This window comes from Trichomonas vaginalis, chromosome VI (assembly GCF_026262505.1).
Source record: "Trichomonas vaginalis G3 chromosome VI, whole genome shotgun sequence".
NCBI lineage: Eukaryota > Parabasalia > Trichomonadida > Trichomonadidae > Trichomonas > Trichomonas vaginalis.
Genome location: NC_067208.1, coordinates 338,822 through 358,457, shown reverse-complemented (window position 1 = coordinate 358,457; position 19,636 = coordinate 338,822). Strand labels below are relative to the sequence as shown.

At 30.9% G+C, this 19,636-nt stretch overlaps 6 protein-coding genes across 6 annotated transcripts, besides 3 other annotated features; 4 read left to right on the top strand and 2 right to left on the bottom strand.

Annotated features, from left to right (window-relative positions):
* Positions 1–1,286: 1,286 nt before the first annotated feature.
* TVAGG3_0778000 (uncharacterized protein) lies at positions 1,287–3,040 on the bottom strand (the record flags this gene model as incomplete). The annotated part of the gene is made up of 1 exon (XM_001313400.1): positions 1,287–3,008. The coding sequence occupies one exon, from the start codon at positions 3,006–3,008 to the stop codon at positions 1,287–1,289; it is 1,722 nt and encodes a 573-aa protein (XP_001313401.1).
* Positions 3,041–4,638: 1,598 nt separating this feature from the next.
* Positions 4,639–4,675: a mobile genetic element.
* A 247-nt stretch (positions 4,676–4,922) lies between these two features.
* Positions 4,923–5,818, top strand: TVAGG3_0777980 (flavodoxin-like fold family protein; the record flags this gene model as incomplete). The annotated part of the gene is made up of 1 exon (XM_051246214.1): positions 4,943–5,662. The coding sequence occupies one exon, from the start codon at positions 4,943–4,945 to the stop codon at positions 5,660–5,662; it is 720 nt and encodes a 239-aa protein (XP_051081689.1).
* A 1,743-nt stretch (positions 5,819–7,561) lies between these two features.
* Positions 7,562–8,457, bottom strand: TVAGG3_0777970 (flavodoxin-like fold family protein; the record flags this gene model as incomplete). The annotated part of the gene is made up of 1 exon (XM_001296412.2): positions 7,718–8,437. One exon carries the CDS (start codon positions 8,435–8,437, stop codon positions 7,718–7,720), a length of 720 nt encoding a protein of 239 aa, XP_001296413.1.
* Positions 8,458–8,703: 246 nt separating this feature from the next.
* Positions 8,704–8,740: a mobile genetic element.
* A 335-nt stretch (positions 8,741–9,075) lies between these two features.
* TVAGG3_0777950 (glycine-rich protein family) lies at positions 9,076–9,966 on the top strand (the record flags this gene model as incomplete). The annotated part of the gene is made up of 1 exon (XM_001296411.1): positions 9,076–9,966. One exon carries the CDS (start codon positions 9,076–9,078, stop codon positions 9,964–9,966), a length of 891 nt encoding a protein of 296 aa, XP_001296412.1.
* A 370-nt stretch (positions 9,967–10,336) lies between these two features.
* Positions 10,337–10,531: a mobile genetic element.
* A 949-nt stretch (positions 10,532–11,480) lies between these two features.
* On the top strand, positions 11,481–12,817 carry TVAGG3_0777930 (cysteine-rich secretory protein family; the record flags this gene model as incomplete). The annotated part of the gene is made up of 1 exon (XM_001313401.2): positions 11,481–12,734. One exon carries the CDS (start codon positions 11,481–11,483, stop codon positions 12,732–12,734), a length of 1,254 nt encoding a protein of 417 aa, XP_001313402.2.
* Positions 12,818–15,365: 2,548 nt separating this feature from the next.
* Positions 15,366–19,528, top strand: TVAGG3_0777920 (serine-type endopeptidase protein; the record flags this gene model as incomplete). Its single annotated transcript, XM_001313402.1, has 1 exon — positions 18,086–19,528. One exon carries the CDS (start codon positions 18,086–18,088, stop codon positions 19,526–19,528), a length of 1,443 nt encoding a protein of 480 aa, XP_001313403.1.
* Positions 19,529–19,636: the final 108 nt, after the last annotated feature.

Genomic DNA, 19,636 nt, shown 5'->3' with positions numbered 1-19,636 from the left:
AATTTTTTTATATGATAGTTATATTTCAGATTTGCGAGCGTAACTTTTTTCTCCATGGCATACTTGTTTTAAGAGCAAATGATCAAAATCGTCCTTCAATTATTGAAGGAGCTGATATCTTTTGAAAAATTGAATTGAAAGGGTATTCAATTTTCAAATTTCCTCTCAATTTTGGAAACATATCAACTCTATGAATTAACAATTATGTGCCTTCACAGTTTATCAGTCATATAAGGTGCTTATAAAGAAAAAGTTACGCTCGCAAAATATGTTTTTATATAGATTTCACATAAAATAATTATGTAATTTCTAAAAAGAATATTTTTGTTCTTGAATATTAAAGTGTATTGTAGTTTAAAAAGTTTTAAATATGTTGCTAAAATTTCAGGTTTATAGCTCATGTCTAGCATGACTTCTTCGTATGCGCAAAAAATCTGACACGTAAGGGTATCCTTAATCGGAAATTCTTCAGAAATCGAAAATACGGCTTTTGGTATATCAAATTATGTAGTAACCTCAGATGATATTGTTATCATGAAAAACGTAATTATTAAAGATTTTAATAATATATATGGAATTTTTTTCAATTTGGGCACCTGCAATAACTCATTTTGAAAATTCATATATTGTTAATTGCACTGGTAAGTTTTATAGATCTTTAGGTCCTCCAGTTTCTATTTCTTTTGAATTGAAGGATATTTATTTTTCGGAAATTTATCCAGACTTGCAAGATCTTTCTAAAGAAAACTTGCATTTTTCATATATAATGCAAAGAGATTATGACGGGAATTTTTCGTTGTTGCTAAACAAATTTATGACGTGTAGAAATAATTGCGTTTTATTCAATATTAATGTTAAAATGTTTTTTTATGTGATATATATATATATAAATAATTTATATTTCACCATATGGCATATGAGTCTGGGTGTCAAATAGAGCAAATGATCATACGCTTTAAAGATATATGATATTAAGAATTTAAAGATTAAATTAGTAGATCTACAATTAAATGAGTTTCGCTCAAAAAATTGTTTTCTACCAGGTAGCCTTTGATATAACAACAAAGACTCATTAAACAGGCTAACTATTTTCTGGTCTAACTTCAAAATTTATGATTTCTGAATTTAATTTAAGCATCATACAAGAAATTTAAGCATAAAGAGAAGCTACTAGGTTAATAAAATCTTAAATCAATCATTATTTTCATTAATTCATAATACATATAATTTTAATTTTTGAAACAAATATAAACATACAAATAAATAAATAAAAAATAAAAAAAAATTTAAATGTCCTCAGAACTAGTGATGTTATCATTACTTGAAATAACATTGACATCAAATACTATATTTGGATCATCTCCATTGTCTTCTGAATCTGAATCAGAATCCAGAAAATATCTTTTCCATTCTTGAGCAGTTTTACGAACAGGTGACTGATCTTCATCATTGTTTGCATCTGAATTGATTGTTACTGTACCAATATTAGAATGTATACTATTTCTTGAAGGAGATGATTTTGATATTTTCGTTTGATTTGATGTTTTATTAATTTCAACGTGTTCTTTGCTTACATTGGAATCTCCTGAACTTTCAATATCTAAGTTTTCACTACTAGGATTATTAAATCTTGATTCCCAAGCTGTATTTCTTTCTTCAAAATCTGAAAATTCTTCTGAATCTTGTTTAATTTCAGGTAAATTCGATGAAGGAATTATAACTTTTTGAAGTTTTTGATCAAATTGCAAATCTTCTTCTTCATTTTCTTCATTATCTGTTTCTTCTTCATAAAAATCATGCTCTGATTGACCATAATTATTATTATCTAAATGATTTTGTTCATTTTTCATTTCTTCTTCATTGCTTTTTTCATAATTATTTTCGTAAACTTGGTCTTCTTCTTCATTGGATTTTTCAGAATTATTTTCATTAATTTGCTCTTCTTCTTCATAGTAAGAATTTGATTCTTCGATGTTTGAAAGAGAAACTGGTTGATTTTGATCATATTGTATGTATAAATTGGAATCCGGTTCTGCATCAATGTCTACGTATTCCACTTTATTTTCTGATGGTAAATTATGTGATGAATCAATATCTTTAGTTATAATATTACTCTTACCACCAATTGTTTCTACAATGATCCTAAATTTTTCAACTAATTCTTGTAATTTTTCAATTTCATCACTCAAAGCATTAGAAGTTGTATAAGATATCGGATAACTTATTCTAAGCTTGATTTTAGAATGTTTTTCTGACTGAAAAACTTCGGATGAGCTTTCTTCTAAGTCATCTAGTAAAATTTGGTTGATTTTTTGCCTCTTGAGAATAGCTTCTTGAAAGTTTTCTGTAGAGGAAACATCAGGTATCTGTGGAAGATTGTAATCAATGCTAGATTCTGTAGTTGAAGGAAAATTATTTTGATAAATTAAAGAATCAGAGTCTGTTTCATTATCTAATTCGATACTTTCAATAGAATCCATGGACTTTTGTGCCATTTCGATGTTTTTTCTTGCTTTCTGACGAGATTGGGAAGCTTTTATTAAATTTGGTGAAATATTTTTAATTTCAGCATTATAATTTGACTCTACAGACTTTGGAGTATCGAATCTCTTTTGAATTTTCTTTGAATTTTGCTTTTTATTTGATATTGAAGAAATATTTTGGGAAGTAATACTTTGTTCTGTATTATTTAGTTCAGATTTACCTTTTGATGTAGAAGTATAGTTGGAATTATAACCCCATTTCGGTCTTTCTGCCAAAAACGAATCTTTCTTTTTCTTTTCTTTGGCATCTAAGTATTTTACTAGTTTTCGGAATGTGTCTTTATTTTTAACTAAACGTTTTACTGGTTTGGTTCTAATATTTCCTTGATTTTGCGTAGATGTAATTCTGTTATATTGATCAAAATCATATCTAATCGGATCAGTTTCTTCATTGATCGGGTTGTATCTTTGGCTTATTGTTTTTCTGTTGCTTGATGCTCGTGTTGTTGAAAAATTTCTGCTCATTTAAGAAAGAAATACAAAATGTACGTTTATTTATTCTTCATCTCTAAATTTCAATATTCAGTTTATAGGTTAAAATTATTTCCTGTGATTTGGCTTTTTTAGTGAAAGTAAATGAAATCAAGAATATTTAGAGAAATGGAATAACTTGGATGAATTTCTTGGAAATTGCACCCAATCGATACACAATAAATAAATGCAAGTATGAATACATTATATCGGTTTATGGTGGAGCTGTATATCTTAGAGATAATCTATCAATTCTATCTATTCAAGAAACTTTGTTCAATAAATGCATAACGCAATCAGTTTTTTATTTTACTGATATGAATTTTGGATGTCCGGCTTATTTTCATGAAGGGAATATGATATTTTTAACAAAAGTTTTAATTTCTAATTGCATTTCTAAGTGTAGAGGAATTGCAGCTTCGTTTGTTAACCATACTTATGCGAATCTTCAACAGATAAATGATTCATCAACAATTTCTAACATTTTATTAAGCTCTGAATGTCAAATTTGTCTCTGCAAAGGCAACACATTAATCTCAAATAACAATAACTCATTATGTGAAAGTAACTTTCCAGGAATAAATTCAATATATGGATCTGTTGATTTACATGATAAATGATTCATCAACAATTTCTAACATTTTATTAAGCTCTGAATGTCAAATTTGTCTCTGCAAAGGCAACACATTAATCTCAAATAACAATAACTCATTATGTTGATTTCATTGCATCATGCCTGCTGAATTTCTTCCATTTTGTCCATATCCTAATTTATATCCACTGTCTTGACTTGCACCTTTTGAAATTGTATTTCCTCTTGAATCACCTGCTTGAAGTCCTCCACCATATCCTCCTGGACAAGGAAAATCAGTTGTAGTCCCACCACCACCTCCTCCTGACACCAAAATTCTAGAGCTGATATTGTCATTCAGAATCAGAAAAAGTGACGTGGCTCCTCCACCACTTGATCCAGAAGGAAGTTTGTTAATATAGTCAACAGCTGCTATACCCCCATTACCTCCACCGCCACATTGACTTTTGATTGGTTCTTTCGAGATTTTAAAATCTAACCCTCTTCCACCAACAATTAAATAAAATTTTGTTGGATGTTTCAGTATAATCATTCCAGCAGTGTATCCTCCTCGCCCACCCAAATTTTGGCCACCTCCTTGGGCTCCCCAAGATTCAAAAAGATATAATCCTCTGGGAAGTGGAATTTCATAGGGAATACAGTCTTCTCTGAAATTAAATTCTAATTTCTTTAAAGGAATATTTGTTTTCCGACTCATTGGAATATATTGATTTGTATATCATTTTTTCTTGCATAAAATTAACGAATTTATAGAGTTTCAAACAATATTTAACGGTGGCTATGAAACATATGCAATGATGCAATGAAATTAATGATTCCCTTATATATGAATAGTTGAGATAGTTTTTTCAAAAACATATCAAAGACACTTTATGCTCTTAAATATATAGTTAGATGCATTTTAAGGATGCAATTACCAATTAACCAGATCAATATTTTAATATTAAAATAAAATAACAGTATTGGGTACTACATTGATAATAACTTTATAGACATAAAATATTAACTTTTCACCTTAGAAATTGGGATATGTAATAAACAGAAATTCATCAAAAGTGACAGCTCTCAATTTTTTGACATTTGTAAAATCTAAATTGAATGAGAAAAAATGAAATAATACTAAGCATAATACAATATTCTAGATTTAATTATAATTAGGAAAAAGTTAGTTTTGAGAGTACTTTTCATAGGCATATAGAATGAAAAAATCCATGATAATTTATTTGTTATTATTATAGCTCATTTAGCTAATATAATCATAATTTCACAATGTTTATAGTTAGCCGACCATGACAAATTCTCATTTGAAAAAATTTTTTATCTCTTCATTTTCTTGATGTCTCACATGCACGTCTTGATCTTAGTTGCTCACCCAGACCCAACACACAAGGCAACATCATTCCGTTTCGCTGATTCAGCCAAAGCTGCCCTTGAAGGTGCTGGTCACGAAGTTCGTTACGTCAACTTAATGGAAGCTGGCTTCAATCAAACAGCTTCTCAGGATGACTTCAAGACAGTCAACAAGGAACCATTCACATACCCAGGAAACCAAATGGTTCCAGACAATCTTGTTGATACAATCAAGGTTCAACAAGAAAACCTCAAGTGGTCTACACACGTTCTTGTTTTCGCACCACTTTGGTTCGGCCGTCTCCCAGCCTGCTTCTATGCTTACACAGAGCGTGTTCTTTCTGTTGGATTCGCTTGGGACTTCCAGCACACATTTGACAAGGCTTTCCTTGCTGGCCGTAAGGTTTCCATCATCGTTTCCGCTGGTTCACCACCAATGTACTTCGATCCAAAGAATGGAAACGGTCTCGACGCTTTCCTTTGGTCTGCTATGTACGGTTTCAACTATGCTGGTTTCACAATTCTCCGTTCTCTTGGTATCTTCGGCGCTAATTCTCCAAAGAGAATTGCTCAACAACCAGAACTCCAGCAGAAGTTCAATGAGAAGTTCCTCCAGCTTGACCAGTGGAAGACAATCGGCACAGAAAAGCTCTACTCCAAGATTGCAGAACTCGAGGAAGTCAATTCAGAAAACATCCTCTTGTAAAATGTGTATTCAATCAAATTAGATAAAGATTCGAATATAGATTAATGAAATTAACATATTCTTTTTATGATAACCTCCATATGTATCAAATATTAAATTTCTGTAAATTAATATTATCAAAATTATTATTTGGACTTGGTTTCCATTCTTATTTACTGAACAGAAAGCGAAACACTAAAAATTTCGTTGATTTGATCTGATTTGTTTTTATGGATAAAATGGAATTTAAAAAATATTTTAAAATTACTTTCACTATCAATTATAATTTATTTCATCATAAGAATTCATTCAAATCTTGTGGAAAACCGTCAAATAATTCGATATTTTTCAAAATATGTATAACTTCACATTATTCCAAATCAATTTTATATGATAATTTGAAACCGTAGTTTTGAATGTAGTACTTTGAAACGATAGACCTTTCAATACAAGGCATGATTTTTTTTTTAGTGTGCTACCCTCCAAAATTCAGTTTTGTGCGGTGAAACCTGTTATTGAGGAAAACTGTTGAATCTGGTCGTACCGTTTCGAGCCGTGTTTAAGCCATGCAAGAGTCAGACTTGGATGATATAAGTTATTAGTTGATCTGAATCTTCAATATCTAAGTTGATGTATTATTCTAGTTTTGAGCATACACATAGATTTTAGTGAGTATTTGCATATATGTCTTATCATTTATTAGTGGTTTACCGCATGATTTGCATTAAAATAGAATTGATTTGAGGAATAATTGCAAATAAGCGAGTAATTATGTTATCACATTGGATAACCTATCTTACTATTATATTTTGGACGAATTTTAAGTGTCACAGAAATTGAAAGCAATAATATTTGCGGGAAGATTTGAATGGATATTTCGGTTAGCGGGAAAATTTGAAAGTAAAAGAGGCGCCAAAAAGGTGCCATTTTTCATTTGGTTTTCTCTCTCGAGCAGCCAAGTAATCCGTATTACGGATGTGCTAGTAAGTCAAAGCAGATCTTTACATCAGTTGTGCGATGTTAAGATTCTCATTTGATTGAAAACAAAAGCTGTAATCGCTTTACTTTTGTTGTCTCGTAATAGCTCAAAGCTGATGAATACACCAGTTGTGCGGCGTTATTTATCGAATTTGAGTTCATAGTATTCAATGAAAGTTTTGGATAATGATTTTTAAAATTATTGACTTTCCTTTAACACGTCATTTAGGATCACCCATATAACTTCAATAACATTAAATCTAATTTCTTATCTCATAATACTTTCTTAATTTGATTCATCTTTTGACAAAATATAATATTAAGATAGGTTATCCAATGTGATAACATAATTACTCGCTTATTTGCAATTATTCCTCAAATCAATTCTATTTTAATGCAAATCATGCGGTAAACCACTAATAAATGATAAGACATATATGCAAATACTCACTAAAATCTATGTGTATGCTCAAAACTAGAATAATACATCAACTTAGATATTGAAGATTCAGATCAACTAATAACTTATATCATCCAAGTCTGACTCTTGCATGGCTTAAACACGGCTCGAAACGGTACGACCAGATTCAACAGTTTTCCTCAATAACAGGTTTCACCGCACAAAACTGAATTTTGGAGGGTAGCACACTAAAAAAAAAATCATGCCTTGTATTGAAAGGTCTATCGTTTCAAAGTACTACATTCAAAACTACGGTTTCAAATTATCATATAAAATTGATTTGGAATAATGTGAAGTTATACATATTTTGAAAAATATCGAATTATTTGACGGTTTTCCACAAGATTTGAATGAATTCTTATGATGAAATAAATTATAATTGATAGTGAAAGTAATTTTAAAATATTTTTTAAATTCCATTTTATCCATAAAAACAAATCAGATCAAATCAACGAAATTTTTAGTGTTTCGCTTTCTGTTCAGTAAATAAGAATGGAAACCAAGTCCAAATAATAATTTTGATAATATTAATTTACAGAAATTTAATATTTGATACATATGGAGGTTATCATAAAAAGAATATGTTAATTTCATTAATCTATATTCGAATCTTTATCTAATTTGATTGAATACACATTTTACAAGAGGATGTTTTCTGAATTGACTTCCTCGAGTTCTGCAATCTTGGAGTAGAGCTTTTCTGTGCCGATTGTCTTCCACTGGTCAAGCTGGAGGAACTTCTCATTGAACTTCTGCTGGAGTTCTGGTTGTTGAGCAATTCTCTTTGGAGAATTAGCGCCGAAGATACCAAGAGAACGGAGAATTGTGAAACCAGCATAGTTGAAACCGTACATAGCAGACCAAAGGAAAGCGTCGAGACCGTTTCCATTCTTTGGATCGAAGTACATTGGTGGTGAACCAGCGGAAACGATGATGGAAACCTTACGGCCAGCAAGGAAAGCCTTGTCAAATGTGTGCTGGAAGTCCCAAGCGAATCCAACAGAAAGAACACGCTCTGTGTAAGCATAGAAGCAGGCTGGGAGACGGCCGAACCAAAGTGGTGCGAAAACAAGAACGTGTGTAGACCACTTGAGGTTTTCTTGTTGAACCTTGATTGTATCAACAAGATTGTCTGGAACCATTTGGTTTCCTGGGTATGTGAATGGTTCCTTGTTGACTGTCTTGAAGTCATCCTGAGAAGCTGTTTGATTGAAGCCAGCTTCCATTAAGTTGACGTAACGAACTTCGTGACCAGCACCTTCAAGGGCAGCTTTGGCTGAATCAGCGAAACGGAATGATGTTGCCTTGTGTGTTGGGTCTGGGTGAGCAACTAAGATCAAGACGTGCATGTGAGACATCAAGAAAATGAAGAGATAAAAAATTTTTTCAAATGAGAATTTGTCATGGTCGGCTAACTATAAACATTGTGAAATTATGATTATATTAGCTAAATGAGCTATAATAATAACAAATAAATTATCATGGATTTTTTCATTCTATATGCCTATGAAAAGTACTCTCAAAACTAACTTTTTCCTAATTATAATTAAATCTAGAATATTGTATTATGCTTAGTATTATTTCATTTTTCTCATTCAATTTAGATTTTACAAATGTCAAAAAATTGAGAGCTGTCACTTTTGATGAATTTCTGTTTATTACATATCCCAATTTCTAAGGTGAAAAGTTAATATTTTATGTCTATAAAGTTATTATCAATGTAGTACCCAATACTGTTATTTTATTTTAATATTAAAATATTGATCTGGTTAATTGGTAATTGCATCCTTAAAATGCATCTAACTATATATTTAAGAGCATAAAGTGTCTTTGATATGTTTTTGAAAAAACTATCTCAACTATTCATATATAAGGGAATCATTAATTTCATTGCATCATTGCATATGTTTCATAGCCACCGTTAAATATTGTTTGAAACTCTATAAATTCGTTAATTTTATGCAAGAAAAAATGATATACAAATCAATATATTCCAATGAGTCGGAAAACAAATATTCCTTTAAAGAAATTAGAATTTAATTTCAGAGAAGACTGTATTCCCTATGAAATTCCACTTCCCAGAGGATTATATCTTTTTGAATCTTGGGGAGCCCAAGGAGGTGGCCAAAATTTGGGTGGGCGAGGAGGATACACTGCTGGAATGATTATACTGAAACATCCAACAAAATTTTATTTAATTGTTGGTGGAAGAGGGTTAGATTTTAAAATCTCGAAAGAACCAATCAAAAGTCAATGTGGCGGTGGAGGTAATGGGGGTATAGCAGCTGTTGACTATATTAACAAACTTCCTTCTGGATCAAGTGGTGGAGGAGCCACGTCACTTTTTCTGATTCTGAATGACAATATCAGCTCTAGAATTTTGGTGTCAGGAGGAGGTGGTGGTGGGACTACAACTGATTTTCCTTGTCCAGGAGGATATGGTGGAGGACTTCAAGCAGGTGATTCAAGAGGAAATACAATTTCAAAAGGTGCAAGTCAAGACAGTGGATATAAATTAGGATATGGACAAAATGGAAGAAATTCAGCAGGCATGCAACCATTTGGTGCAGAAGGAGGTTGTGGTGCTGGCGGCGGCTATTATGGAGGATTTGCTTCACAAAAAGTTGGAGAATATAGTAATTCAGGCGGTGGCGGCGGTAGCTCATATATTTCTGGTCATCCAGGCTGTGTTTTACATCCTTCGGGATTATACTTTAATAACACGATTATACAAATATATATCAACCCATGCACCACTACCGATGCAGGCTCAACCGCGCATCTTTCGTTTTTTTTTGCATGTTTTTCGTCTCAAAGCATGGTCAATAGACCGTCTCAAAGACGAAAAACATGCAAAATTTTTATACACTCTCATAATAACATATGACAGATAGGGAAGAGAAAACACCATATAATGCTGCATAAATACTATATATTGAAAAAGATATTAAATATATTTTATTAAAATCATAATAAATATGTGTTTACTTAATGTGATAGATGTACCTAGTATAATTATTATTGAATGTACTAAGATATATTTAAATAAAGATATTTTTTGTATATTATATAAGATTGGAATTAGTATTTATGAAGAAATTGCAACAACGCGTTGTGATATGTGTGGATATATGATTTTGAGAGAGAATAATTTTGGATTTTTCATATTTTAATATGGATGTGATTTGATCATATTGATAGTGTTGTATTATAGAGTGTAATTGGGATGGAATTCTTTTTTATTTGTAATAGATTTTGATAGAGGCAACTTTCATATCGAATGTTGCCTCTGTCGAGATGTATGTGACAGGCAAAGTGCAATCACCTATCAATATTGCACTTTGCCTGTCAAAACTTCCTCGCATCTCTTGAGGTGTGAGGAAGTTTCTCGACAGAGGAAACTTTCATATCGAATGTTGCCTCTGTCGAGATGTATGTGACAGGCAAAGTGCTAACGTCTTGTTATTGCAAAAAGATTGTGCCATTGTGGGAGACATGCATAGGCAATGTCTCCACGGATGGCACATTGTTACCGACAAGAGTGCATAATACACTCTCGTCGGTCAAAAGTTCCCCAATCAACTTCTGATTGAGCAAAATTGTATCATTATCTGAGGCATGCACTAGCAATGTCTCCCAGAATGAGATATTAAGACTGACATCAATAAAGCTTTTTATATAGTTGAAACTAGATTCATTCTTCATAGCGTTCAAATTTTTATTAGAAATAATGTAGTTAATGCTAAAATTGTAGTATTTACGTAGTGATAATCATATTCATACTGTAATTCATGTGATTATAATGCAAACCCACTAAGTAATTCTTTTGCTAAATTGAAATTGAAAATTTGATTATGCCATTTTGAGCTCGATGTATTAAATGTAAAACATTTTTCATATGAGAATGCAAAATCCAAAGACTTTTCTATTTGTTAAGTTGCTTGAATCGTGAATTTGGAATTTTTATCAAAATATGGGCAAATAAGCTCGGCGTTGTCACACATTCACTCCCCCTGAAGTTGTGCTTTAATCAGAAGTCATGCTATTTTTCCAAATTTTTTCAAAATAGAGAAAATGATGAAAAATCTCTCATTTATTACATTCAAAATTTTAAATTTGAATTTTTTTTGGAAAATTTGTGATTCAAATTTCAATTTCTCCAAGTAAAACTGAAAATATTAACAGATCAAAACTAGAATAATACATCAACTTAGATATTGAAGATTCAGATCAACTAATAACTTATATCATCCAAGTCTGACTCTTGCATGGCTTAAACACGGCTCGAAACGGTACGACCAGATTCAACAGTTTTCCTCAATAACAGGTTTCACCGCACAAAACTGAATTTTGGAGGGTAGCACACTAAAAAAAAATTATTCCTTTCAAGTTATTTAGAAAATGTTACTGATTTCTCTTATATGTGCTGAAGTTATCGAAATGAAATTGATAACAGGCAGAAAGAGATCTAAAGTATGCTCTAGATATAACTCAGATTTCTATGCAAAGTGGGGTCAAAAGAACTTTGATTATTTCCCTTTTGGTTATCCTCCGAAAGATCAATGTTCCATCCCAAAATACAACAAAACTGAAGATGACAAAAAAGGTATTAAAACTTATAACTTCGTTCGCTGGATTACCGGGCTTAATGATAATATTTTTATCAATGATACGTTCCATGATACGCAATGCGCTTGCGCATTATACTGCTATTACAATGGTCTTAATCACCATCCATCTGAATCTAAGAACTGCTACTCCACAAACGCTTCAATTGGATGCGGTACTTCAAACTTAGCAGGTGGATATGCATCTTCAGCAGCTGCGATATTAGGATATTATTACGATTATGGTGATACAAATCCTGGCCATAGATTATGGCTTCTCAGTAGATCAATGAAGCAAACATCTTTCTGTGGCGTTGGTGGTGCCAGTGCACTTAAAACATTCGGAATGGCAACATTAGATAAACCGCATGAAATTGATTTTGTAGCTTCTCCTCCTCCAGGTCCAGTTCCACCAGAACTTATTCCTGCAGATAACGGTGTAATGTGGACATTCTGGGGTAGAAACATGTCAACTACACTCCCTAAGGTTACAGTTAAACAAAACGGAACTGCCGTTCCAATTGTTACAGCACCTTACTTTGGTGAGTGGGGTGAAAGATTTGTCGGATTCCGTCCAAATATTACAGCCAAAATTAACACGAAATTCGATGTAGAAATTGCTTTTGAACAATTTATCTACAAATATTCAATTTATATTACTAATTGCAGTGTTGATATGTCTGATTATGAGTACGATCAGATGATGGGTCGTAAATCATATGGTATCACGTGGCAACAAATTGTTACTTATTGCATCCTCGCAATAACAATTGTTGTTTTGATTTTGGGCATTGTCTGCGCCTGCATCAAGGGTCAGATCATCTGTGTTGCTTCATCAGTACAATACAAGACGGAATCGAACTCATCAACGCGTTCTACAACTAAAACTACAATTATTGAAACTAAATACGAAGTTCCTCCTGAGCCAAAGCCACAAATCTACAGTGTTACTACAAAGACAACTATAAAAACTACAACAAAGACCACAGCTCCCTCTAATAAACCAAATTCAGTGAAAGCTCTCGCAAATAAATTCAACAACAAATAATTTTCAATTACTATGTTTATGAACCATCAGTTTTGCGACAATTTCACCTTGTTATCCATTTATTTCTTTAAAATTTTATTTTTTATCTTATTAGTTTTTCAATTTTGCTCAACAGCATAAAATTAGACATTGCTTGTTTAGAATTTGAATGAGCGAACTAAAACAAAGATAAATTTGAACTAATTAATTTCATTATTCGTAAAAGAATGATGTTGTCTTAGATATAAGCTCCAAATTCTTTGTATTTATAATAAGTTTAGCGTTTACTGTTTTCCATTTTGCTAAAATGAGCTAATTACACGAAAATTTGGTAATTAGTTTAAAATGAGTTTTAATAAATAAAGCAGCACTGGGTTGACTTATCATTATAGTAACTCTTAATGATGTTCGCTATCAAAGTACTAATATATGCAGATTTCTTTGATAATCTGGATTTCATCTAATTTGTTAGACATTGAAATAAAATTTTATTCTAATAATAAGAGAATGGTAAAACAATATAAAGATTTGGTAATAAAATACACGTTATTTTGAATACACGATTGAATTATCTCGAATTTGAGTGTTTTAATTCCATAATCAGTTGTTATGGAGTAAGTACTAATGATATGATTATTGAAAGGCTGACAATAAGTTAGGGTTTTGTCTGAATATGAATTTTTAACGATTGGATTGTTGCCAAACTTATAGACTTCGTTTTCAAAGAATACACAATTATCTATTGTCATTGTTGATGTTTCCATGGTTACTTCAAGAAATTCTGATGCAATATTTTTATATACAATTGTATTTGCAATGTTTTGTAGAGCATTCTCCATACAATGGTGCAAAATTACTCCTGATGTTTTAGTATTATTGAAATAAAAGCATAAATTTTCGTAAACTTAAAATGCTCTATAAATAGCAACGGGACCTGGATAATTTCCTTGATTATTTGAAATGTTATTGTTCTCAAAATTGCAATTTCCGAGACAACAGCAAATATGGCAAGTAACACTAATATTATCTAAATTATTTTCGTAAAAAGATGAATCTATTACACTTTGTGTATTTGCTAATGTCTGTTGAACAAAAGATGCAGCAATTCCTCTGAATGTAGAGTAACATCTGCAAATTATCATTTTATCAAGTAAAATCTTACTGCCGATGTGAAAGAAAGCAGGGCATGCAAAGTTTTGATCTCCGTAAAATCTTGAATAAAATGTAAGTATATCTGAAAATGATGTTTTCCTAATATTAAGAATAGAATTCTGCTGAATAATATATACTGCGCCTCCTGAATTAACCTGTGTTTTTGAATACTGGCATCTCTAAATCTCAAAAGTTCCTGAACTAGTTTCAGTAAATCCCAGCGAGGAATAACACTAAATTTCAATACATTTTTTGAAAATGATGATCTACATGATTTGTGATTAAAGAAATCATTTATATTATCCTATATAATGGCATAAGAATGCATATTTGCCAATTCAGAATTAGATTACTCATGTTTTATTTAGTTGGTTAAGTACAGACATAAACTTTTATTCATATGGGAAGAGGAAAGTAAAGTAAAATAAAGATTTAGTTATTAAATACAAATTATTTTGTATGCAAGATTGAATAACATCGAATTTGAGTGTTTTAATTCCATAATCAGTTGTTATAGAGTAAGTGCTAATGATCTGATTATTGATTGGCTGACAATCTGTTAAAATTTTGTCTGAATATGAATTTTTAACAATTGGGTTAGTTTCAAACTTATAAACAGTGTTTTCAAAGAAAACGCAGTTATTCAATGTCATTGTTGAAGTGCCCCATGTTTGTTCTAAAGATTTTTCTGGAGAATTCTTAAAAACTACTGTGTTTGCAACATTTTGCAGAGCATTATCCATACAATGATGAAAAATTACTGCATGCGTTTTAGTATTATTGAAATAATAGCAAAAACTTTCAGAAACTCCGAAAGCTAAGTAAATGGCAACAGGGCCTGGATAATTTCCTTGATTATGTGAAACATTATTGTTCTCAAAATTACAATTTCCCATACAACAACAAATATGGCAAATAGCAGTTGAATTATCCAGATTGTTTTGGTAAAATGATGAATAAAATGCATTTTGTGAATTCAATGAAGTTTGTGGCACAAAAGAAGCAGCAATCCCTCTGAATTTTGAATAGCATCCGCATATTATCATTTTATTCATTAAAATTTTACTGCCTTCATGGAAAAAAGCAGGGCAACTAAAGTTTTGATCAATATAATGCATTGAATATAATGTGATAATATCTGAAAATGATGTTTTTGTAATATTCAGAAAGGAATCCCTTTGCTTTATGTAAACAGCATCCCCGGAATTAATTTGTGTCTTCGCATAGTTGCATCTATAGATTTCATAAGTTCCAGTGGTTGTTTCAATAAATCCCAATGAGGTCTAAGATAATATTTCCTTTCATTTAGAAAACGTTAACTGAAATTATGAAATTATGACAATAATCATTACTCAATATTGAAAGAATAGCATTAGGTATTTGAAATAGCTATACAATTTTGTGAGCAAAAAGTCGATCTCAACTGTTTTATATCAATTTAGAAAGACCTGTCAGGAAGCATAAACATAATTGGGAACCAGCAGCTCAATGAATGGCAATATTTCACTTACTTTCATCATATCATTGAATTATTTTTTTTAAATAATCTAAAAATTGTTCATAGAGTTCCAAATACGCATTAAGTGGTGCATAATGTAAATTTATGGAAAGAAATGAGTAAGAAAATAAATAGATAATTTACATCAAAATAAGCTCCTTTTCTTTTGTAAAGTCTCTTATTCAAATTTTTGATAGAGGTTCATTAAATATTGAGACAGAAAAACGATAGGGAGACTTTACGTAGGAAAATGGGTTTAAAAACATAAAGAAAGCTAAAATTAAAAGAATATTTGCAAAGGCATCTAGATATTTTGTATTCAACATAATAATATTTAATGCCAATCAATTGCATTAATGGTAGTTCATTAATTAAAGTGCAATTGATTGTTTCTGCCTGACTTATTTCAGCGTCAAAAAAGCAATTAGTAAAAAGGATTGGTTGTGGAATTCCAATAAAATAACTATTTTCAAAAGATGTTGCCGGACGAACAACTAAATATCCTGAATTATTGTTATTAAGCAAATAATAGTACTTAGAAGTTCCGGATTGCCATGATAATATGCTTAAAGTTGACGTTGTAGTATTTTCATTGATACAAAAAATTGCTGAGGCATTAAAAGTTTCATATCCAGCATGAGTACTTCCATATTAATACTTTGCAGTATTCATTGTAGTATTGTAATTCGAAAAAATAGAATTTCCGTAAGAATGCATATAAAAAATTGTATCAGTAATACAATTAAACATTGAAGTATCATTTGTCTGCATTTTATAGTCGCCTGTTTTTGGCGCAAATGACGCATCTAGTGCTCTACTCTTTCCTTGGCAAGATTCAAAATACAAACCAGAACAAAGAAAGGAAATTCCTTCATGATAGAATGCAGGGCATCCATAATTTGAGTCAATTTTATATTTAACACTTTGCGATACTAATTTTATGAATGAACTAAATTCAATCCTGAGACTGTTGTTTTCTTTGACAAGATATATAGCCCCACCGACACCAGAATTGAGATTATAGAAATATATTCGATTGAAAACGAATGAATTCTCGCTACTTATTTCAAAATTCTTCTTTTAGATTTTTATAAAATCCTTACATAAGGTTAATTCAAAGAAAATATATTGAGAAACAAATCATAAATTAATTCCCGTTGTAATTTTATGAAAAGTGAAAAGATAATGTGAAAAACATTTTCAAACAAAGTCATTAGTATGATGAGTTTATTACTTATCAAAAAATGATAGTGAAGCCACCATAATTTTTGAAAAATTATAATAGTTCAGAAATAATAATTAGTTTTAATAATAATTAGTTTTAATAAAGAGCTATATTTATGAGAATTTACAATACTCACTCAACGGACCTAGCCTTACAGCTAGCGTTTTAGGTTGTAATGGCCAGTGCAAGCCTGAATTAATATTCCCAAATTCAATCTTCTATGAATCAAAGGAATACATTGTTACAGAAATTGCTCCAAAAGCTTTTTATAACAAAAGAAATAATTTTACAAATATAGTTTTCCCTTCGAATTTACTTTATATCAGAAGTCAGGCTTTCGATATTACATATTTCCAATCTCCTCCATTACTTCCTTCTAAGCTTAAAGTTATAGATACTCTTGGCTTTGCTTCTTGTAGATTTACTACGATTGCAATTCCAGAATCAATTGAATTCATAGGTGAAGGTGCTTTTTCATATAATCAGAATTTAAAAAGCATTTTTCTTTCAGAAAACAATCAGTTCTATTCTATAATTAACCAAACACAATTATATTCCAAAAACAAAACTCATTTAATATCCGTTTTACAAGTTGACTCTACAATATCCATATGATAGCATTATATTATAATTCCTTCTATTTTCATATGGTTTAATAATCTTCTTCATTATTTCTTTCCAACTAACAGAACTCAATCCTAAATCTTCTCTTTTATCAAATTTATAATATGTATCAACATACAACATGAAAAGACGAGGAATAAACTTACCAAAGTCTGGAGAAGGATATCCTGGTTTAATAATCTCTGAAATATTATCTTCTGTCATTGACATTTGGAATAAAATCAAATCACCACTAATGTGTCTATTTGAAAACAATTTCGGAGAAGATGAAGAAAGGATTCATAAAATTTCAAATTTATTGATAAAAAATGGCGCTGAAGTGAATCACAAAGATAATAAATTAAATACAGTCCTTCATTTGGCAATCAAAAACTTTAATAATGAAGATTTACTAATCAAATTTGTAGAACTTTTAATTCAGCATAACTTCGATATCAATTCATTTAATGAATCATGGAACTCGTGTTATGCAATAGCATTCAATAAACATATGAAAAAATTGAAAGATTTTCTACTTGCCCACGGAGCAATGAAAACAAATCATCATGATGAGTAAATTTTTGATTCTTATTATAATCAGTAAAATTTACCAATTATAAAAATTGAAATAGATACTAAATTACAATTACAAGCATTACATTATGCAGCAAAATATTTTTCAGTTAGAAAACTAAAATCAGAGATATGATTCAAATGCTATTCTGGTTTAGAAGCAAAAATAGCAATAATTAAAAAGTATGGATTGAAAAGTACATAAAAATTCTTGATGTTAAAGGTTCTATGAAAAAATGACAAGCCGACTCAAACCAAATCTGCCAAATAAAAAATACTTATTAATTTGCTAAGAATAAATATTATGGATATAAATATTTCATGCTGATTTTCCTTATATGGCTAACCAAAAGTCTTGAAACAATTTATTTTAATGAACGATCAAATCAAGGATATTTAAATGCAGGACCTCATGAGTTTCATCTTTATGGTGGAGCTGAAGGTGATTCATATCTTAATGGGACCCATCAAATCAATAAAGGTGGTCGAGGGACATATATTAAATTATATCTTAATGTGAAATATCATGATATACCGTATGAAGTCATAGTTGGAGAAAACGGAATTTCTCATTTAATTGGTCCTAGCCAATCTGGTTTTCCGAATGGAGGTCTTGCTGGAAAATCATTGGAAGAGAAAAACGTTGTTGGTTCAGGAGCAGGATCAACCGTTCTGAAAATCAATAATCAAGTTGTAGCTGTTGCTGCTGGTGGTGGAGGTGCTGTGATGAATTATAGTGGCTCACCAGGTGGTGGTATAAATTATAATTATGTTTTTGTCAATAACAGCTTGCAGAAAAATGAAAATCGATTATTTTTTTCATCAAGTGAATTCGGAGGCAATGGCACATCGAGTGAATGTATTCCAGGTTCTGGTGCAGGTGGTGGATATCTTGGTGGCATTGGAGGCATTGGCACATGTAAATTTCCATACACATCTGCATTATCAACTAGTGGAAGTTCGTTTATAAATACAAATCTGAATGCTATACGATATTCCTATAAAATCGTCATGGACGAATTACACTCATATGCAAATGAAATGAATAAGATGATATATTCAAATTGTGGATATATGTGTGATCGTTGTAATGGAATTCGTCAATGTGATTTATGTGCATCAGGGTATATTTATTCACCAAATTTTAGTGATTGCTGTTCTGTATCAATAATAGATATTGTAAAACTTCCACTAAATCACAGAAATTTGAATGACTATTATACGCCAAATTTTAATTGTTCCAAGAAATGTCGGATAAATTCTTATAGAAATAATGATTCATGCAGATCTTGTAACGAGCACTGTGATTTTTGCGATGATAGCGGACATTGCCTTCAATGTTCTGAACCATATTATAGAAAAGATTATCAATGTGTTTCACAATGTGGTGTTGGATACTATTCAGAATATATCGATGATAATGGTGATTACCCAATAAAAATATGTGAGAGATGTCCGCAATATTGTAAAACTTGTGAGTGTGCAAATTCATGTAAAGTATGTTCAGAAGGATACAAATTGAAAGAAGATTACTGTGTTGAAGATTGTGGAGACGGATTCTATGAATCAGAAGGTGTTTGTCATCGATGTCGCGAAGGATGTTTGAGATGTTCAGATTCACAAAACTGTCTTGAATGCAACTCACCAAACAAACTTATTATTGGAAACAATTTTCGAATTTGCAAAAATTCGAAGTCAAAACGTAAGAATAATCACTCTTTATTAACATTATTATATATTATTACTCATAGTAAAAATTTTTGATAAAAAATGATTTCTCGAAATTTATAGTATGAATGGACAAATATCAATGTTTCTATATTAATAGAATACTGCTAAAGCAATTCTATTTTAAATGAATTCATAGATTTT